General features: G+C 44.5%; 1 protein-coding gene across 2 annotated transcripts; it reads right to left on the bottom strand.

The window, feature by feature from the left end:
* Nucleotides 1-2,547: 2,547 nt before the first annotated feature.
* On the bottom strand, nucleotides 2,548-22,943 carry LOC135390652 (transportin-1-like). 2 transcript variants are annotated; one of them, XM_064620450.1, is made up of 23 exons: nucleotides 22,869-22,943; nucleotides 22,599-22,730; nucleotides 21,838-21,913; nucleotides 20,792-21,048; nucleotides 20,175-20,390; nucleotides 19,451-19,573; nucleotides 19,214-19,393; nucleotides 18,922-19,029; nucleotides 18,790-18,850; nucleotides 17,133-17,285; nucleotides 16,535-16,707; nucleotides 16,312-16,461; nucleotides 16,145-16,219; nucleotides 15,862-15,948; nucleotides 15,673-15,780; nucleotides 13,231-13,389; nucleotides 13,077-13,164; nucleotides 12,137-12,235; nucleotides 11,175-11,270; nucleotides 7,974-8,049; nucleotides 5,170-5,344; nucleotides 4,494-4,605; nucleotides 2,548-3,711 (listed from the first exon to the last, which is right to left on the bottom strand). In XM_064620450.1, the coding sequence occupies exons 2-22, from the start codon at nucleotides 22,713-22,715 to the stop codon at nucleotides 4,498-4,500; spliced, it is 2,685 nt and encodes an 894-aa protein (XP_064476520.1). In that variant the 5' UTR covers nucleotides 22,716-22,730; nucleotides 22,869-22,943; the 3' UTR covers nucleotides 2,548-3,711; nucleotides 4,494-4,497. The 2 variants fall into 2 exon arrangements, with proteins under 2 accessions (XP_064476520.1, XP_064476521.1); XM_064620451.1 differs by lacking the exons at nucleotides 2,548-3,711; nucleotides 4,494-4,605; nucleotides 7,974-8,049 and having other exon boundaries at nucleotides 5,180-5,344.
* Between the last annotated feature and the right edge of the window lie 166 nt (nucleotides 22,944-23,109).

The raw sequence follows: 23,109 nt of genomic DNA, 5'->3' as shown, positions 1-23,109 counted from the left end.
GGGGGGGGATATGTTTATTATATATAAAAAAAGTTCTTTGATGCTGATCTCTATTGCAGAGAGTGCTAACTCCGGGTAAGCGGAATTTGCGCTAGCATCTCGATCAGAACAAGAAAAAGATGCAACATCGAGTATGAAAGGAATTGTCTCGGGACAAGAGCCGCCAATATTTCGAACAGAGACTGTTCTTCTTCCCTTCATACTCCCTTACCGGTTCGCTGGATTTCTACCAGTCTATGCAAAATCAATGGTTTTCCAGACCTTGAAAATGGCATTTTCAAATTCCAGGGTACTCGAGGGTTTCAGGGACCAGTGGGAACCACGATTTCGTGGGTTCCGGCGAGGGTTCTCTTGTGACAAGCAGCTTTATGCACAACTTATTCTCATCCATCCATGCGAGACTTTCATGTTTCCCACTACCACATTCTTCAGAAACTTCCCATACTAAGAACTGACCCAACCATACTAATAGAAATTGCTGTCTTAATTGATAGAACACAGTTTGTCTTTGCTAACCATTCTCATTCTTCTTTCATACCTGCCTCTCGTGATGTGCCATAGAGCTCGAACCTCTCCTATTCCTAATTTATATCGATTACTTCACGCTCTCAGTGTCCCCTTACGCAAGGCTTTTTGCTCATGATCGCATTATTCATAGGGTCGTGCCTTACATAACCCATATGACGTATCAACATGGTGTACAGCACTGAAGTGCAAAACCTAGGAAGAATGTAAGCCAAATGTAACCCTATGCTCTGGCAATGAGCATGTGCTTGCGTTTCTTAAACGGACATTCAAGTGCAAAAATGTATCTTCGTGGAACGAAATATGCGGTTACTTCAACACTAACACAAAAGGAACGGGTCGCTCATGATTTATGAGCAAAAAGAAACTGCAATGTTCACTTTCTCTGTTCCTCTCAAGAAGTGCAATAATACGGAGAGGCCTCTAATTGGTCACCACAACCGATCACTGCAATGATTGCACAAATCGCTGGCGGATACCCATTAGGGTACGCTCTTATTTTCAGCCTTCTTCAGAAGGAGGGGGAAGTGTAAATTGCAGGCTATTTTGCTCATAAATCACAAATGACGCAAAGAGTAATCCTGTTACTTTTGTATTGGTGTCAAGGTAACCGGTATGTCAAGGTATGTTTCATTCTAATAATAAGCGTAAGCACAGAGAAATTTTTGCCTACAATTATTTGACAAGTTTCATCATAACAACATTCTAGGTGTACCCTCCTCTTACCCTCACTGCATATCTAGCTACCTCAACCATCTTAAGAAGGTACTTTGCAAGCTCATTAGTCCCTAAAAGAGCACTGCACACATCTGGAACAATCTTCCTGTTCATCTTGTTGCAATCTTGTAGCAACACGCTTGACTTTTTTTCACTATATGACTTTTTTTTTTTTTCAGCATTACCACTCCCTTCCTCTGATTTGAAGTGAAGGAAAGAAATCACACAGAAGACCAGTTTTGTTCAACAGTTGCATGCATTTCCAAACCAGAGGTGTGAACAGAACTGCACATTTACACGGGTCAAAACTACACGCACAGTAACAAAGGGGAAAAAATTAATACTTTTTTTTTTTGAGAACCCCCGATAGGGGAGGCTTCCTCCCACGCAGGTATTTGGTATAACTCAGTCCTTCTATGATGAAAGTAGATCGATCTTCGGTAACGTCTCTCAACATGGCACACGAAAGAGTACACACAACACTGTGCCAATCACAATCTACAGGTGGCGCTGGAGTCACCCAAAATCAACCAGAAATTATAGCAAACACATCTCCCGCATCCTCACAAATTGCACGGACTGTGACCAAAACTACTAGGTGGCACTGCAAAGCATGACGGCTGTCACTTGGAAGTGTGCGCCACACCGTTCGAAGCTCAATACGTGAGAGGGGCTACCTGAGCAAAATTTACCGCGCCACGTATCGCACACCACTGACTACAGAATCGAAGAAGCCCGGGTCCAAAGCACGAAACAAACAGACATTCCTTGCACTGTGATTGTCAAAAAATAGACAGGGGACCCAACGCGAATCATTACGCACGCCACATTTTTTTCTTTCTTTTATGGTCACTTGAAGCCACGAGAAATCTGTGAAAGGTCACAAGAAACAAAAATGCTTTCCTGAACGGGAGGGCTTCTAGAAATGCACACATTATGACACTTTGTCTATTTTTTTCTTTTTTTTTTTTCCTGGAGTCACACGTTAAAACACGAGAGCCTCCCTCACTAGGAATGACACGAAGTGGAAAGGAAACAAAAGCCACACATCCACGCATTTTAACAGATGCTCACCCCATTCGCGCTAACGTCCACCCACGCGTTACCCACCCTCTTTCCCCACCCACCCACCCAGTGGCTTCTTCTTAGTCCGAGAGTTTTATAAACGACATTTGTACAACAACGCTAATTTCTCCTCCTTGTTTTCTTTTTCCACAAAATACTTGCAGCATCACAGATCCTTTTCATTTATCTCCTACTGATAAAAAATTGATAACCTAACAACTAAGAGAACAACACAAAAAACGAAAGTAGTTCAATTTTCATTACCTAAGCTGACCAGTACAGTGTTGCCGGAGACCCGGCAAAAAAAAAAAAAAAAGAAGGCGCAAGGAACTTTGAGGTGTAGTACATAAAAACAAAGGCAAATTCACTCTGTACACCGTTTTCTTAAAAAATAACTTTTAAGTACACGCACTCGTTTAAAAAAATGTGAGACAAAGCTGCCCATGGCACGCGCAATGAGGATTTTTCAACAATCACATTAAAAAGCAAAAAAAAAGAACAATCACTAAATTGTCTTCTTCCAAGATATGTTGGTACAATTTTTTTTTCCTTCTCAGAGCTGCAATGACTTGAAGGAATTTGGCAGATGCATCATCATCTAGTTGGCAAGATGGCTTCCCTCTGACGCGCGTGCGCAGACAAGTCCGTCGCTTCAGGCCGTCGCCGAACCAGAGCACATCGCCCAAACACGGTGCGGTTTATCGGAAAAATAAAGAGGGACGGAGAAAAAAAAAAAAAAAAAAACGCACTCCAGTAAACGGAAAACAATTTTAAGACTCGTGATGCTAGTGAAAAATCTGAAGATAACGACGGCACGTGCCCACGTGAGGGGAAGTTACCCAGGGGAGCACGTAACCATAGGCCAGACCCGTGTAAACCCTGCTAGACCATCCTGACTAAACAACCACAGTCGCTGAGAAAGTAAAGTCTTGCGACACACTTTCGAAGAGCGTAAACGCCCCCCCCCCCCCACCTTCCTGCAACCCTCGTATGTGCTTACGTGTACTTCGCGTGTTACGTGCTTTAGCAATAACGCTAATGTGCCGTAACAATATTGGTGCAACCTGCATGAGCAAAAAAAAACGTGAACACGCCCCGAAGCCACTGTTTTCCGCGATTACCCGACGCGAGTGACAATTTGTACAACTGCGGAGGGGGTTGCGGACCCCCCTCCCACAACGCGAGAGCCCCCGAAGACTCTGTTTTTTTTTTTTTTTTTTCCGGGTAGCAATGCCCGTACCTGTTGGCGAACCTTTCGACGGGGTTCACATCCCCAGATGTAGCGCTAGCGGTCGGCGCTAGCTGTACCTACGGTCGGCGCGATTTAGCCCGCACGCGACTTTAGTCTCTCGAAGTCCCCACGATGCGTCCCAACCCTTGCCCCGTGGAGGTGACGACGATCACCTGCAATGAACAAAGATGAGGCCATGTTAGAATGGGGAAATATCGATGCTCATAGCTGGTTCACTCACAGTAGGTTCACTTGCACCTCCTAAACGATTTCAAGGAGTACAAAACCCTCCCACGTTCTTTTTGTCATAGACCTCACAGCACTCTTGCATGGACCGTGCATAATACACAGTCTCAGACAGATTTTTCGGACTCGACGGGGATTGCACAAAGGTCTGGATAATTGAACACTCCGGAAAAACGAATTTATTAATTTAATAATTTAATTTATTATTTAAAAAATACTCGGTTGAGTTCGGTGGGTGGAAAAACTTGTCAATGTTTTTGTTGATGAACGTTGTTCCGCTTGTACATGTGCACTTCGCAGAGTGACATTTTGTCTCCGTACGCCGGTAAAAGTACCACTTTCTTCAGTTCCAAGTTCGACAGCTCAAACATCACAGCAGTGGGTACTTCCAAGCCTCCATTACACAAATCACTGAGGATACAGCTAAAAATGCAACCAGCGCCATTTTACATGGACCTTCAAAGTACAAGAGATGTACACCGCTCGAAACTCTTTATTCATTATTCACCTCGTTATTCATTAACTTTATGGGGTGCATGACCATCCTGTGACGTGTCCGAGTAACTAAGCACGACAAAAAACTGCACCCGAAAAATCGGTCGGCGACTATAGCTGTTCTTGAACAAACAGCGAAAAACACATTTCTTGAATCACATTCAAACTGCGGGATTTTGGTTCCTAAACGTGCGACTTGCAGTATGTCACGTACCTCTTCAGACACCATAGTTGACGCTGAGTCGTTCCTTCAGAGCAGGTGGGAGCTGCTCAGCAAACTGCTGCCAGTTTTCATGGCCGACCTGGTTCTTGAAGCCGTGAAGGATCTGGGTTGAAAGACGAGGAGGAGACGTCACGACAAATCGTCTGTCACGGACGTCACCGAGACAATGCCCTGGACCACCTCTTTGGGTTACCCTCTCAAGCGGGCATAAGAAACACTCGGGAGTAGCCACTCTCGGGTCATGTGGCACTAGGGTTGCCACCAGGCCGGTATTATACCGGCATTATAAAGGCTGCCGGTATTTGTGGCCCAAGACCTTTCATAGGGGGCTTTTACGGGGTTTTCCTTTCAACATTCCACTACAGCTGGAATAAATCTGGAGCACAGACCCAACTCCGTAGTCACCAGTCGTTTTCTCAGTTATTCATTATTATTATTATTATAATTGTTGTCTCGAGCGAGTACGCTCGTCCTTTCTTTCTCTCTCTCTGTATACTCTCTCCACCCCTCTCCCACCTTCCCTTTCCCGCGAACATTTCATCCTTTCCCTCTATTCCACCTCCTCTCCATCGGCCGGATTTCTTCGCTACGAAAGCTGGCAACCCTGTGTGACACTCCCACTCGTCGACCACCCTGGTTGAAAGCTCAGCCAAAGGAAATGTCTCACCTCATGGAAGGTCTGCTTCAGATCTGGCTTGGGGTTCACCCAAGATGCCACAGCGTCGCAGAAGAAGATGAAATCCTGCACCACCCCTGCGGGGTTCACGCTGATCATACTGCAGATGCCGCGGAACGCGGAGTCCTTCTCTTCGTTGTCGCGGATGTTGCGCAGCGATGAGCACCTTTGTCACGCAAAAAGAATGGGACAACAGGGCTCTTGAGACACCAAACCAGTACCATTTCTACTTGACAAGCGCGGCATATTTTCAGCCAAATACTTGTGCGCAGACTGCAGTGCCTGACGATACGATAAATATATATGTGACGCTTGGGTACGTGATGAAGAGGTATGCCGTGCCGTTACGGAATAACGAATGTGTATTTTTTAGAAGTACGATTTTGGGAGTGCTTACGATTTTCGCGTGGCAAATATCTGGCACCAGTGTGTAATACCCCTGTCACACAGGCAGTCTTCAATGATCATTGAAACCAATCGTCATTGAAAGTGCGTGTAGCGCCACCTAGCGTGTAACGTGTCAACCTGTCGGGGACCATTGAATCCAATACTCTTTGGGAAGTTGACACGTCACACACTTGGTGTCACTACACGCATTTTCAATGGTCATTGGTTTCAATGATCATTGAAGACTGCTCGTGTTACAGGGGCATAAGCCTATGTACGATGTGTGGGAACCTAAGCATGCCATGTGTTTACCTAGGCACGGCATGGGTGCACATAAGCATGGCATATCTTTAGAGGCTGAAGTTTGAGTTTAACAACCCCTTTCTTCCCCGAATTTGCACCCTGAATTGAAGGTCCTGAATTGAGGAATTGAAGTGAAGCTCTTTAGGGTGAAACCCGATTTTTACCTGGTAAATTGCCATACTGAAATATCAATAGGAATGCACACTAGCTTGTTTGACAGCAAACGCAATTTCATCAGCGTTTGCACCAAACCACTACAGTTCTTTGAGTAATAGAGCCCGATTTCTCCTCGAATTTAGCGTATAGAAGTTTTTCCGCACAAATTCGCACGAATTTAGAGCACATGTTGATTTCCCTGATTTTAACCCTCCAACTGGGAAAAAAATATCTCCCAAAAACGTATCTCTGGATTCTTATCTATACCTAAGATAAGAATGACATCTGTTTACCTAGGCACAGCATGGGTGCACATAAGCATGGCATATCTGTACCTAAGCATGAGATGTGTTTATCTAGGCACAGCATGGGTGCACATAAGTGTGGAATATCTGTACCTAAGCATGACTGTGTTTACCTAGGCACGGCATTGGTGCACATAATCATGGAATATCTCTACCTAAGCATAGCATGTGTTTACCTAGGCACAGCATGGGTGTACATAAGTATGGCATATCTGTACCTAAGCATGGCATGTGTTTTCCGAGGCATGGGCATGGGTGCACAGGAACATGGCATATCTGTACCTAAGTATGGCTTGAGTGTACAAACGCATGAAAAGTGCTATCATACGCATGTGTATATAGGCAGGCATGCCTAATCATGGCATGTGTTAGTGTACTTAGTACTACTGATCATTTCCTGTCTTTAAGTCATACCCCAGCTCCCAATGTAACTTCGCTGTAATGCTGTAATGTGCATACTGAAAGTGTGCTGTTGGGTGTACATGATGTGTTGGTTTTGAGACTTACATGACATTACACAAACACTGCTACTACTAACATTCGACAAAAGAATCTACAGCTGCTATGGAACCAAATGATATGAAACAAAACAGGACACTCAGAAGTCATGCGGATGTTACTAATATTACTGAAAAAATTCAATCTATTCTACGACACTGTGACAAAATTTTACAACTAGAACAGAGCTGTAACTTCCAACAGAAAAGATCACCAGTGTGCAGGATACAGAAACAAGGACAGTTTAAACGAGGAACCAACTGCTTGTGGTGCGACTTGCCGGAGGACGGTGTAAGGATACGCGTTAACCTAGGATGTATAATGAGCGCAAAAATCCAGGACTATCTGCATAAAGAAAGCCACATGCTGCATGTTTTTTGTTTGTAGGGGTGAAACACCGTGAAAGCTTGGGCACGATAAAATCAGGCACACTGGGACTAACACCTGCTGGAAATTGCAGAAATGTCACAAATGAAGGTAGTCAAGCTGAACAGATGCCTGGAAGCACTACCAAATGAATGGAGACACACTTTGCAAACACTTTCATGGGGCTCTGCAACTGTTCATAAAAGTTCAAACGAAACGGATTTTTAAGGAAGTGCTAAACGTAGCCGGAATTGAGACAGAAGATTGCGTAAAAAAATTCGCTCCGGTTTGGCTGCCCTTCTGACAAACGTGCATTCCCACTTGCACCCTTTTTGGTTCACTTTGGACAAGATTACTAGTAACGTACAAACTATGGACAACCAGTTAGTTAGCATTATCTACATCGTCACCAGCGGGGTTTGTAGCATCATTCCCTTTGTGAGACATGAAGCTTCACTTTACGTTACAGTTTAGTAGAGCCAGCAACAAGGGGCACAGACAACAGTCCGACACCAAGTAAGGCTTTAGGGGTCCGATTTGCTTCTATAACATAGAGCTTAACTTTCTGAAGAAAAAAAGAAAAAAGAAAAGGGCAGTGTCTTTCACTGAGGCTGTTTCCACTGAAATCCACCATCAATTTATGCCTGGTGACGTATGTTCAGCTCAGAGCATGAAGGTTGCAGAGCCCCATTTGCTGACCAGGCAAATCAAAGACAGCCAGGAAAAAAAAAAAAAACCAACGAGAAGAGATAAATAAAATAAAAAACAGGGTTTACACACCACGGGCGAATAAACTGCTGTAACATTGGTGCGACTTCCTCGGGACATACGTAACCAAGGCGCCCGATTGTTATGGCTACGTTACCGGGGAAGAGAGGCACGCAGATGGGGAGGAGCAAAATAGAGAGAAAGGAGGAAAAAAAGAAAAGCAAAGACAACCCATAAACAAACAAACATACATCGCAAATAATCGTCACACTCCAATACAAAAAATCAAAAAATACAAGGTGTTCCAAAAAATCATGTTCCCCCTCGTGAGAGGAAAACTCAAACCGCTCGCACTGGCGTGCCTGTGTGCGAAAAAAAAAAAAAAAGAGAAAATCCCGCCTTTTTTTTTTTTCGGGAAGGGTGTTCGAAGCGCTCGATGTATGGAGAATTGCAAGCTTGGAACAGACACCGATAAAATATTGGCCGGACATAACGCAACGCGTCTCAAGTCCCGCGGGGAATACCCTCCCTTAGAAAAAAAATATCCCACGGGTCGTAATTTGGAAAAATTTGCCGGACATAGGGGAACTTTCGTTCTGCCATCTTAAATTTTAGAACGCAAGACAAACTGCAGAGAAACACAGCAACGACTGTGGGCAGACAGCCCCGCAATCTGGTTAATCAATGTCTACATTGACGATGCAAGTCCCATTTATGCACTGGGTCATCTCCTACCTTTCCATAATCTCGAGGCTTGCACACATTGCTGCCTTGTCCCACACGTTAAACTGAATTAAGATTAACAACAACAACTGCAGCCTTGTTGGCATGACATTACCGCTTTCTAGTTACCCGAACAATAGCTAGGATCAAGAGAGATACCGGGTCAAAGAAGGAATTTTCCTTTGGCCCTTTTCCTTCCAATGCAATGGGCACATGTAACATGCACACAAGCACGCCATGAGACACAGAGACAGTGAATTAATGCCATGCACTCAACAAGTTCAAATTAGTTTCCACAGCCAGAGCATGAGAAAGGTTAAAGAGTGCAGAAACCAAAACTTTGTGCATTATGTGAACTTGCTGCCTACAGCACAACCTCAAATCGCACCGTTTAAAGGTATGAGCATGATCCACTCACTAGACTGTACCCAGGTCCCCCAAGGTCGCCATTTTCCCATGTATTTGTTACTATCCCGATGCGTGCAATGCCGGAGGCCGCCCTTAGATACCCCATTGTTACCAGACGTTGGCTTGCGTCGATTGTAGCGCGCTAAAAATCCAGTTCAAGCACAATCCAAGCCAGACCAAGTCACCGAAGGAGAAATGGACGACTGCAGCGCCTGCGGCGCCTGGTACGACAGGTACGCTACGTGATGCACGCAGCCGTGGACTAGATCCTTCCGATCGCTCAACACGTTTAAAAACGGGACCAAAAAGTGAAACACGACAGAGAAAGTTGTTATACGCGTCTTATTTGGACATATAAAGACTAGATTCATTCGCAGAAACAACAGAAACATTTTGCCGCTAAACTTAGCGGGCTGAAGTGATCCGGAACGGCAACAGCGGGGTATCTAGTGGCGGCCTTCTTCGTTGCACGCTTTTCCGATGTGAGTTTGGGGGACCTGACTGTACCCCTCTTACTCTCCTCTGGTGGTGATCAACATTTTGCACCAGCGAGATATTTTTATTAAATAGAGCAATAAAATCAAAATAAGTCAGGTAGCAAAGCGCGGGAAACAAACATCCACACCTTTACTCCAAAGCGTCACTTGGGGCTAGACTAAACAGAGACAAAGCAGAGCCCCAAACTCTTTGCTGCTGTCTAGAGCAAATGATCTTCAAAACATAGTTAGGGCCTGACTTTTTCCGGTTTTATTTTTGGCCAAATTCGGGGGGTAAATATCGGGCGATATTTTTCGTTGGAAAATTCGGGTGTATTCGGGTTAAATCCCATTACGGCATATTCTGTCGTCAGGAATTCGGGTGTATTCGGGCGATTTTTTATTGTTTAATAAAAATTTGTCTTAACGTGGAACTAATGTTTAGCAATGTTATCAAACTTTATTTTTAATGCACGCCTATGAGTGTGCCACGCGACCCGGATGTTTTCGGGTAGATTCGGGTTAAACCCGAATTTTACAGATTTCGTTCGGGGGGGTAAATATCGGGCGGATACGGGTTTAACCCTAAAAAGTCAGGCCCTAAACATAAGTATGCAGTGGACATGCCCCGCTACAATCCGTCAGCGTCCCACTTCAGGTCCCACTCTGCTGTTCTGAATGACGCTTTGTACTTGCGAAGAAAATTCCATCTCAGTTCTGCAATCGACTGGACCGTACGAGACCGTACCTTTAACGAGGGCAAAGTCTTACGGCAAAAGGGCCAGAGTGAGCAACGTAAAATCGTCAATGTGTGCTGTAGACTAGCAAATTCACCAATGAAATTCCTCGGCAAAATGTCACTTAAACTACTCAAGAAGAAAAAACATTATCTGCAACAGATCACTCAGTGAATAAAACGATAAATGCCGGAACGTAGGACTACACTGGGAAATGACAAAAACCACAACAAAATAAGAGCAACGCTGGCTTAATCCTGAACTGATTCCTTCCAGAGGCAGTCTGCAGCGAAAAATTTACCGGCTACAGAAATGCCATTACATTAAGTCTGTGGCTAAGTTACCGGTATATATTAAGTAGAATGGGCTGGAATGTCTGATGCACAGCAAGATGTACGGACGTAGAAAGGAACACCTTTAATCACGGCGAAAGCTGTCGTTCACAGCGTGTAATCTAATGGTTGTTTTCAAGCGCTAATCTCATTTTCTTCCACTTTTACTTTTTTTTTTTAACGTTAATATAAACACCCCGTCATGTCAAAACCTCTATAAAAAGTGGGCGCTACATTACCAGGACTATTCTGAAGTAGAATTTACTTATCATCCACGCTTAGAAGTATCCATCAATTACCGACTTGCCTCCCAGCCCATTTTACGATAATCAGAAGAAAAAAAAACGACCACCCTGCTGACAAAATTAACGTTCAAGCCTACCCTCTATGAATGCTACTATCCATGTCTTTTTTTTTTCTGCCTGAAGTTGCAAAGAATGAGGACATGCAAAAATCCAATGAAATTCTGGCAGTACAAACGATTGGGTTATAACACAAGGGCTACGCCTAACATAGACAGATAGAAAGAGCCGGACAGAGAGGTGTGAATAAGAAAGAGAGGCACAGAATGCCTGACTGCCGCACAAAGCACTGTACCAGTGTTCTCCAGCAACGTCTTGGGCGTGTTGGGTCGGTTGATGATGGTTACGAGCTGGCTCAGTACCATAGGGATGTATGGTTTCATATCTCTCCCTGCGGAGAAAAGCGGTCAGAAAAAAAAAAACCAAGTACAGTGCCGGCCACAATGTTGTCATTACTTGCGGACCGAAACCGAGTGTGTTAAAAATATGCGCCTAAAAAAAAACGTACACTTTCACGTGTGTCTGCATCAGTGTCTTTCTGTGCAGTCAACTGTGGTTACTGGAAGAGTACGAATGTCTAGAGCCTGAAGTTTTAGGGTTTTACCAGATTCTTCCCCGAAAGTGCACCCCGAATTGAAGGTTGCCTCTTTAGGGTGAAACCCGATTTTTACCCGGCAAATTGCCCTCACTGGGATGTCTGTAGGAATGCATTAATTTACTTGTTTGGCAGAAAAATTCAGTAACATCACCATTTGTACCAAACCACTACAGTTAGTTGACTAACTGAGCCCGATTGCCCGATTTCACCCCGAATTTAGCGTACTGGAAGTTTTTTTCACCCGAATTCGCACGAATTTAGTGCGCATGTTTATTTGCCAGATTTTTACCCCCCGAATTTAGAAAAAAATATTTCCCGAAAACTTCAGGCTCTATGAATGTCGCGAACAGTTCCCAAACAATTTGTACGCTCAGAAGTGAAAACATTCGTCACGTAACGTCTCAGTCATGTAGATTTCTTCCCCCGTGAATGATATGGACGCAACTGCGCGCACATGCTCAATGTTCGTGCACAGAAGTGGTGGATAAACCCATTTCAAGTAATCGCGGTTGCTGATGTGACTACGCATCTTACGGGCAAGGCCATCATCGACGTCATCCGCACTCGCCTCTACAAACGTCAGCTCCCGAGATATGCTAGCAAAGGTTGTAACAATTGGCCTTGTGGAGACTCGACAGAGAAAGGCTGCACATGCTCACCCAGTTTCACGGAGATTTCTCCAATTGCCCACGTGGCATTATTGCACACAGAGATTATCTCCGGGTTCAGGTTCTGACCCAGGATGGGGAGGAAATCGGCTGAAATGTATCGGAGAAATGTCACATACTGATCCGGAGGTCAATGTGAAACTCCAAGAAAAACCCCTGATTCTCTCTCAGGCAAATTGCAGTCACTCACACGTCTGTACGAATGCACACTAACTTGTTTGGAAGCAAATTCAGCTACATCACCATTTGTACCAAACCACTACAGTTAGTTTGAGTAGCTGAGCCAGATAACTACCTGAATTTAGCGTACTTGAAGCTTTTTTTCACCCGAATTCGCATGAATTTAGTGCACGTTTATTTACCCGATTTTTACCAACCCAATTAAAAAAAAAAAATTCCCGAGAACTTCCGGCTCTAACAATCATCAGTTGCTGTTTTCATGCGCAAACATAGCAAAAGGCATTATTTCACCCTCATCAAGGATGAAGAGGAGCGCGACATTGAGTGATATCAATAACCAGTGACGTGGGCTGGTCATGAACTGACATGCCGCAACACTGTTCCATAAACTGTTCGGCTCAACAGCACCAAAAATATAGTTCCCCAGGTGTTTTCGAAACTGATTATTTTCCTCATACGTAACTGCTCCGCGATTTTACGCAGGGATACGAAACGGCGGAGGTCTTCCTTAGTAAGACATTCATTCCATGTCGTAGAGTAAGAACCAATTATGGTAAATATTCATTTCTTTTCTGCAGCTTAGGCTAATGGAATCGACTGTTGAATGAAATAAGAAGCATCGTAAACTCTGGGGCCTTTAAAACTCAAAGTAAAACCTTTCTGTTGGACACCTAGCAACCACTACATATGTCACTTCATAAAAATAATCTCTCTAGTTCATCATCAATTCAATTAAATTCAATTAACTTACACACACAAGGATTCACATGCTGGAAGCACGCCTTCGTAAGGTCGCCCAAGAGAGCAAACGAACTTTGCCGCACTTCAGGCATTAGATCCTGGGAAAAACAATTGTGCGATGCATTATTTCAATAAATTAATGGCAGTCACGGATGATATTATACCTGCATGCACTGGTAAAGAAGCTGCATAATATTAGAGGACATGACGAGAGACTCCATGTGACCATTTAATCCCTCCGCTAATCCACTCAGGAGGTCTAAGGCAACGATTACAAAGTCCTTGTCCGGAGCCTCAAATTGGTCTGGATGAGCAGCATTCGCCTGTAGGCAACAGAGATGCATGATAAGTCTACAGATGACACCAGGGGAAGTTCCTGAAGTGAAGTATGAAAAGTATATACAGTAGAATCTCGATGATACGAATCTCACGGGGTCGCGGAAAAAATTCGTATCATCCGAAATTCGTATCAAACGAACTAAACCAAAATAAAAACTGAGGCAAGAAGATAGACAGTGACTGTTCATTTTCCGATACTGTCAATGAAAGAGGTCGGTTGTAACGCTTTTGCGTCTCCGTTTTTGGCCAATGCTGCCCAAATACGCGAGATGATTCAAAAGACGTAGCACGTGCTTTTCACCCGCGAGTCGCGCGGCAGTGTTCTAAAGCGAGCTTCTCCTAAAGCATTCAGGCGTTAGGTGAAGCCGACTTGCGGAATGGTGACGCGTAATGTTGCCACAAGTTGTCCTGATATGTTCCCTCCACGTGTTCTGGTCGCTGTTTTCTGCCAGAGCGATGTCACACAGCTTCGCGGTTTATTGCGAGGGGGATAAAAACGTCAAAACATAAAAGATAAGGTGATAAGGTTCCGGGCCGTTCAATCCCTTTGATCTTATCTCCACCACCACCACCAAAAGGAAAGTCATTGCATGATGTAAGGGAGTTCGTGGTGAGGATCGCCTTCCGTTTTCGAAAGACGCAGCAGCATGACTCGCGCGCTCTCGCGTCCCGAGCAGCACAATGTACTGAAAATCGAGTGCAATAGGGGTGGACGGGTAGGTGGAAGACCTTGAACGAACTGGTGAAACTAAAGAACATTGATAAGACACATACCGTCCACCCCTATTGCACTCGACTTTCGGTACATTGTGCTGCTTGGGGTCACGGGGGGGAACGACCCCTGTCGCATCCTCGGCTGATTCGTATCATCCGTAAAGGCAAGATAACGCGTTCGTATCATCCTAACTCTAATACATGGGAAGAATAGGCATTCCAGCCGGGACCGGAGAAGAATTCGTATCATCCCGAAATTCGTATCATCGAGATTCTACTGTATATATATATTTTTTTTCTTTCCAGGTGGTGCGCCGAGTTGTGTTAAGCTAGGCCTTCAACAATGTCTGCAGACCAACAAGGCCAGACAGCATGCTGTTGCTGACACAACTGAGAAGCATTCTGCAAGAGGTGTTGGCACTTTCTGTTGATGCACCGCACGAAGAATAAGGCCTGATTCTTTAGTAGTAATACCCAATTACGCCTGATATTTACCCCCACTCCCCATTTCAGAACAGCAAAAACAATTCCCCAGTCGTAATCACGAAATAAAGTGGTTGTTGCTCATTAAACTGTTGGCCCTGCCGCCTCTTAGTTGCATGGACCAAATATCGAAACTTTGTGTCTACCGGTATGTCACGTGTATTATATACTGAGTAAACCCCGACATTTATGATTCGATCCGATTCAACCGGAATAGGGTTTCAAGGCTCAGATCAACCCAATTACACCCAAATTATTGAAGAAAATATAGCCCGATATTTACCCCGTAATGTTGTTGAAAAACATAACCCAAAAAAGTCATGCCCTAACGATAAAACATGTTTGCAGGATCCAAAATTTTGCCGATTTTTCCCCCCCTAAAACACACGTTTTCTAAAACACATCTGCAGGATTTTTTTTTTTTTCTTCTCTATCTCCAGTAGAGCTATGCGAGTATTCGAAACTTCGACTTTCAGCCGAATAGGTAATGCTATTCGAACGGTATTTTGCAGGCAATTTTGGGTAGTATTTGTAGTTTTCAAATATTACTGAAACAACGCTCAGCATTGCGGACGAGAACAAGGCACTTGCGAAACATTTGCGTACAGTAAATGTGCCACGTAAATAAGAGACGTAAAGAACAGCAACGCGTTGCATTTTATGCCATCACGAAACATTATGCAATCTGCTCAATCATCAACGTTGAGTCTATCTTGGTATCCCGTGGTCAATCGTCAGAGTGGACAGTCCTTTGATTATGACAAGGGCCATAAAAGATCACACGCCAAAGGATCCGTCCCCGATACAACGGCGCATTATCTATCTAAAGTCAAACCCACGAGGCTAGATCATGCTTTTTTTTTTTAATCTACCTCACTCGCAATGCAGTGAGATTCTATTCTACAGGTAGCTTTAGGTGAATACTTACCAACGACTGAAACTGAAAAATTAACAACATCGCATTATTATCACCCATGCTTCGTCTCATACCTCAATTGTAGCAAAGAAGAGCACATATCTTTTACGAGGATGATTATTATTTTCGAAATTGACATTGTGACCCGTCTCACCATGTTTTGATTGAGCGTCTGTTCCACAAGCGAGACACATCTCCTGAACACTGGTTCACAGTAGGGAAGGAACCCGGACTGGAGGGCTGTTGCGACACTAGAAAGACACTGAAATATACGCGCATAAAGTGAATGCACAGCTGTACATGACTCCCCCCCTCCCCAACAGAGGGTCAACGACAGACTCACCTCAAGTAAAGGAAAGAGATCTTTATCGTCATCCTTAAGGACATTCCACTTCTCTATTAGAGGTGGCATTAGTAGATTGATGTACTCCTGAAAATATTGAAATTCCGCATGCGGTGAGTTGTTCCGTGGGAACAGCCGTACCGGAATCGATCAAATAACGTTAGGTCCCCCCCCCCCCCCCCCCCGCTACGTGCTCTGAGAGAGAGACAGCCCCCCCACCCCAAAGTGAGGGTACGGAGCATCCCCTGTACTGTACATGCTACCGTTTTCGGGTGATACATACTGGTTTATTCAGATGATGTCCGACTGAATCGGCCAGAGTTCCAATGGCGTCGTACAAGATGAGCAAATTTTTGTGCTGCAAACAAACAAACAAAGTTTAGCTGAATGATAGTAGGAAATACGGAGAGCGGAACAGTTTCTTTTTTATTAGCCCTTTCCGCAACTCGCCTGGTATTTGCTGAAAGCAAAGACCAAGGTCTCCAGGATGAAACTGAGGTAAGGAACCAATTCTGTGCACGCTTCCTCCTCCAGGGTGGCAAACGCGCTACAAGCCGCTTCTTGCACCCTCTTATTGGCATCGAGGACCCTCTGAAGGAGCTGCAAAAAATATCGCCACATATCACTCACCTATATGCCTGACCACCAAGAAGACTGCAAGGAAGATCCTTACCTCGGTCATGAGTGGCTGGAGGTAGTGGTCGTGCGGTTGCCCAACGACCCAGTGGGAATATCGACTCAGTGTCCAGCACGTGATCGACCTCACCAGAGCCTTCTTGTCGCTCAAGCAACTGATCAGGTACGGTATGAGCTCGGGCAGATGTGGGACCATCCCAGCCATACACCCTGAAATGGGTGGCATTCTACTTTACAACAACACATCGCAAAGACGCTGTACTTTACCAGGGTGCCTACTAAACTGTGGCCTTCAAATTCTCTGACTCTTCCAGGTTTTCATTGACCATCTGAAACTAATTTCCTGACCAAAACAAAACGGAACCTGGTGTCTGCTCCTGTTTTGATACCAGATCACTCATAAAATTGATCATTTATTGCATAACTGGTTAATACAGATCACTTATTGAATTCAAACAAACAGGATACAAATATACATGTTGCCCCTTTAAAGAGAACCAATTTTTCCGACAATCCCCTCCGACAATCCCCTGGCTTTCCCAGTGACATCAAAATTCCCCGACAATTCCCGGTTTTCCAGGTTAGTAGACACCCTGTTTACAGCAATACTTTCCCACAATGAAGGGCAAAGTTACCTTCTGCAATAGCACCGAGGGCCAAGATGCCAGACTCCTTGATCTCCCAACCTTGATGGAAAAGTGTTTCCTTCAAGATGGGCAGAAGAACAGTTAGCAGCTCTTCGTGGAAAACGTTTGCCAGTACGTCGAGGGCAGCTGCCGAACATTTCCCTGCACACAAATTGAAAGTCTGCATAAGGACACGCGCAAGGCGTTTCACGGTGATGACTGGGTGAAACATAAAATACCGTATTTACTCGCATAATTTGCGCACTTTTTTTACCGAAAAATGACGCGAAGGTTGGGGGTGCGCAAATTACGCGAGGCATTAACAAGCTGACTTGAAAAATGTGCAAAATCTGTTAAAAGATGGTCCTTTAGGTGAATAATACAATACAATCTCGGTGATAGGAATCTCACGGGGTAGCGGAACACATTCGTATCATCCGAAATTCGTATAAAAAAAATACACCAAAATAAAAATTTAGGCAAGAAAATAGACAGTGACTGTTCATTTTCTATAACGGTCAGTGATAGAAGTCGATCGTAAGGATTTTCTCTCTTCGTTTTTGGCCAATGCTGTAAAAATTTGCGAGATGATTCAAAAAGGGCCAGCACGTGCTTTCCACGCTTTTTCTAAAGCGAGCTTCTCCTAAAGCACGCATGCGATAGGTGAAGCCCGCTTGCGGAATGCTGACGCGTATGTTGTCGCCAGAAGTTTTCCTGATATGTTCCCTCCACGTATTCTGGTCGTTCTTTCCTAAGCCAGCGCGATGTCACACAGCTTCGCGGTTTATTGTAGTGAGGGGATAAAAGGTCAAAACAGAGATAAGATACCATACGGGGTAATCCCTTTGATCTTATCTCCTCCACCAAGGGAGAGTCATTGCTTGCATTACGCAACATGATGTAGGGAATTCGTTGTGAGGATCTCCCTCCTTTTTCGAAAGAAGGAGCAGCATGCGCCCCGCGACGCGAGAGCGTCAGAGGGGAACGACCTCTGTTGCGCACGAAAGTAGGGGTGCGCAAATTATGCGAGTTTTTATTTTCACAACTTTTTTAGTGAAAAAGTGGGGGTGCGCAAATTATGCGATGGCGCAAATTACGCGAGTAAATACGGTACAGCAAAGTGCCAAAATATAGCAAATACAGCAAAAAATACACAGCGGAATCTTGTGCCAAAGGATCAGGGCTCTGTTTGACAGGAAACTAATTTTACTATTCTATTGTAGTTACCATCATATTAGAGGTAATTGAAAACTCCCTGACCATCGATAGGGTCTCACGTTTTTGGGCTAAACCCCCGAGTTCTTTCATCTTCCAATCGCGTATCAGGTTGCACCACGTATCACTGTTTAGTAGCAATTTGTACGCATGTGTGACATGGATATTCTATGCTATGGTTGCACTTGAGTGAAACAACAAAGTATGTGGAGGACAACTGACGTTACAATATGTCGTGATTGTTGCTATAAATCGCGTGGAATGTATCGAAGGCTTGCTGGACAGAGAGGCAAAAATAATAGCCCAACAGCACCAGGTTTTACCACGGATTAGATTTAAAGCTAGCACCCACTTTTCCTCTCCCCAATCAGAGACAGGCGTTTAACCTGAAAAAGCCCCCCAAAGACCCAAAGATCAAGTGTCTCTCTGTAACCAAAACAGACTGACTCACTCAGATTCCAATCAGATAATGTGTTGTCGTCGTCCAACCCATCGTCCGACCCAGAATCCTCCTGCGGTGAGAGAGAGCGATCATCCGTGTCAATGCAGGGACTAAATCCACAAAAACCTGATCACTGCTTACATCAATGTTTTCATCCATGTGCTTCTGACTGTGAGTTCGTGACTTGTGGAACCGAGGCCTGATGTCCTCTTCGCGATCAGGAATCATCTCGTCCTCTTCAACGTCGCCCTACAAAAAATAAACCAGCAATTTCGTCATACACCTTCGAGCCTGCCTATTTTTTTTTTTCGAATTTTTTTTCCAGAATCAGACAGTACGATTACAAGCAAAGCATCACTTTACAATCAACGCTATTGTTGTTACATCATGGGAAAGAACAAAAAAAAAAAAAAAAAAAAATACAGCTGCTAACCTTGAGAAGGATAATGTCGATTTCGGAGTACTTCATGCCGCGGACTAGAATGGGGACGAGGCGGTTCAGGTGGGGGCTCAGCGTCTCCCTGCAGATGGGCTGCTCCGCGAGGGACAGCCAGAACTCGCAGGCTTCCAGTGCGACTCCTTCATCCGCATCTTGCGTCCTCATCAACATGTACTGCGCACAGCATTACGTTCAGGCACCGCACACCTCGTGACACACAATGTCGCTCACCTCAATGATTTGGTGTATGTGAGGGATTAGTCGGTCCATTCGAACCTCCAGGAGCATGACTAGAGCACGGCACACATTTTTGCGCACCTCGGAGTCCTCATCCGATGCCAGGTGGAAAAGGTTCTGCGCAGAAATACATTTTATTTTATTTTCACAGTGCTCACCAACGGCCTGAGCCTAGATGGTGGACTACAGTAGAAAACTGGGCTAGTTGGTGACAGTTCATAATTAGAGCCTGAAGTTTTAAGGTTTTACCCGGTTCTTCCCCGAATTTGCACCCCGAATTGAAGGTTGAAGAATTGAAGGCTGAAATTCATGCGAATTCGGGTGAAAAAACTTCCAGTACGCTAAATTCGGGGAGAAATCTAGCTCAAAGTTTCTTCACCCAAATTCGCATGAATTTAGTGCACACGTTTATTTAACCGATTTTTACCCCCCGAATGTAGGAAAAAATATTTCCCGAAAACTTCAGGGTCTATTCATAATGAAGATAACCAAGCACCACGAAGCTATTCGCGCCTTTAAATGAGTAAAGAATTAAAGAAAGCACCTGTTGGGTACACAGGATGCCCCCTTACAGATCTTATCACTCCAAGAAAGACTAAAAGTTATAACACTAGAGCAATCTTCTTTAGCGCCGAAGAGAGATGTCAATCCGATCGCTTACCGAAGTCTGATCTAGTGTTACGTCCGGTATGAATGCGGAATTAAAAAGGACTCCTACCTCAATGAACGTGTCAATGTGCAGCATGAGTGCCTGGGTACGGTTGATGATGAACTGGTTGATGCAAGCCAGAGCGTGGGAGCGGATCCGGGGACTGCTGTGCCTGAAGAACTGCAGGAACTTGGGAACCAGTACGTTCAGGGGACGGTTTAATGCATCCGTGTCCAACATCTCGGCTGAATCTTCGCATATTTTCTGCAGGGCTCCGAAGGAACCCTACGGCCAAGAAGTTAAAAACACGACTTACATTTGGGTCCTAACTTTTTCAGCTTAAAAAGCTTTTCACAATACACATGGGATATATTTTCCAGACGGCAATTCGATATTGCATACATATTCAGGTGCTGTGCTGATGGCTTCAATGCTTCCACGATTTTCTGGTGCAATTTGTGAAATCCAAAAAGTAGTTGAGAAAAAAAAAAAAAGACAGTTAAACCAGACTCTGACTTGAAATTATAATATGGGAAAGGTAAAGATCTGGTAAGATACTACATTCCACCCAAAAGCAGCAACTATGGCATGCAGAGTCAAACTTCTGGGACACCCAACTATGTGAACCAAACACCTGACATCACCATAAAACCCCAGGGGGGGGGAATGGGAAGCAGCATCTATACCTCGCACACATTGTAATCCTCTGAGTCGAGAAGCTGGCACAACTGCGGAAGAAGTTCTGGCCACTGCGTCAGCTCCCCTTTGGACGCGATGGTTGTGATGAGGATGCCGACGGTTGCTCGGATGAGTGGGGAGCTGTCCCCTACGCTGGACAGGCATTCTGCCTTAATGAAATCCCCCACTTCTTTCGGAAACTTCTCAAAGTGAGCCTTCACGTTGTTCTTCAAGATTAGGCCACTCAGGGAACGTGTGGGCTCATCTGCATCGGACGATGCAAGATTAAAAAACACGGATTAAAGTAACAAAAATAACGAATCACGTTCACTGCGGATATTTCTGCTCTGGACCTTTTTCGCAACTGTCCTATGATGATGAGCGATCAGTGCTGGATCCATGCAATGATGTTGATGGTGCTTTAATGATGTTCCTTTAACTTGGAAGTTTCCTTTTTTTTTTAATCTTTGCTCCGTCAAGTCAGCTTGCACTTGACACAAGTACACAACGGACAGATCAAACACTAAAGCATGGTTCACACTACTACGTTTCATTGCGCGTTGATGCGGGCGAACGTTGGTTACCGTAGCAACGGACGTGTGCGAGGTCTTCCGCAGCAGAACGCAGGGAGTTCTCCCGAACTGAACATTGTCGGACGCACGCACCGGCCCGCAAGCGAAAGAACCAATCGCTGTGCTCCGCGCATGTGTGTTGAGGCGTTTCAACTTTTGTGCGAAACGAATTTGGACATGGTCGCTGCAAACATGGAGAGCATGGAGGGGGCGGAAACAAGATGCAAGGTTCATTACGTTTCCTTCGGACTGGCAGCAGTCTCTGTCGCGCCAGGCTCATGCGTGGGCACAAAGCTGTCTGCCATGAAGCTTTGTGGACAGACGTCTCGAAAGACTCGTATTGAAAGCTACATGCACTGCCCGCATGTAGGTGAACTGTCTAGCAGATCGCTTGTGTCGCACGCACATGTACGCAGGCGTTTGCACGCTATGAGACGCCGTAGTCTGAACCAAGCTTAACGGATCCTAATACTTCCCCTTACCTTCTGTCTTGAGCTTCGTAAGAACAAAAATAAGGTAGTTATTGAAGTCAGGGTACTTGTTCAGTTCCTCTAATTTCTGTGAAGTGTCGTTAAGGACCTCACGAAATTTTCCCACATTTTTGCAATGACGAGATAGTGAATGAGTGCACTAAAGAGGGACGACAATAAAATGACAATGGAAAAATGGCTCGGGGTTTCGAGGGTTTTACATTACGCACGAACAAAATGACGACCGCAAATGATTACGTAATCAACCGCTACGATACTATTGACTTTAAGCATTCTCGGCAGTACAATCACAAAGGGCAAATCGAGATGTAATCAACGGTGCAGTTGGTGGTGGATACAATACATTAGCTTTAGACTGAGGAACTTAGCTAAGCATCCAAGTGCATTCTTAGTTGTTTCCATAAAGTTAAATCAAACGAAAAACGTGAACGATGCATCGTGTACCTGAAAGCTTGCCACATTACACAAAATCCCCCCAGCCGAAACCACTGTGAATTGCGCAAAACCGCGCTCACCGTGGAACGTTGTGCGGACGATATAAGCCATTAACCCATCACTGCACTACACACACGTTGTTAGTATGCGTAACTCGCGTTCAATAAAGCGAAGCATATGTTGCAACCGTTTGTATCTGCATTCCATTCAGTGCTTGCATTTCATAGTTATCTTTCCACGTAGGCCTAACTCATCCACCCGCATTATCAATGGCCAAAAGTAATTCTGATCGATATGTAACGATGCGAAAAGGATACTTGCTGGACTGCCCTCTGAGTAGCAGTATCGGGAGACTGTGATTCTTTCAGAAGCTGCAAAATTTGCCGAAGCCCATCTTCTTGAGGTTGCCACGATAAGGACATGTTGTCTCGCATCTTTCAGCACACCGGCTATTGTATTTTCGAGAAAAATATCAATCCAATCATAACTATGTTTGTCAATGCCTAACACAATGCAGTTCAAGTCACTTTGCAACCTGAACGTCCGCAAAAGACAGAGTGGAATAGACTTTTGTAAATTTTACACACCTTGCAAAATTGTCACTTGCTGAACATGGCGCAGAAAATGAACGAAATTGGAAAACCTGGTGCAGAATAGAAAACAAATTGGGAGTTATCACTTTATTTTATCAATTATGTACTGTATCTAAGTAAGTAAAGTTTTATATTTCCGTTTATTTCTTTACAAGACTTTACTTGCATTGCTTTGTAAGTTCGAAATTGTCATTCAAGAAGCTTCTATACGTTCTACACCCTGCCACATCACCTT

This window comes from Ornithodoros turicata, chromosome 4 (genome assembly GCF_037126465.1).
Source record: "Ornithodoros turicata isolate Travis chromosome 4, ASM3712646v1, whole genome shotgun sequence".
NCBI lineage: Eukaryota > Metazoa > Arthropoda > Arachnida > Ixodida > Argasidae > Ornithodoros > Ornithodoros turicata.
The sequence above is the reverse complement of the archived record's forward strand: the minus strand, read 5'-3'. Positions and strand labels throughout refer to the sequence as shown.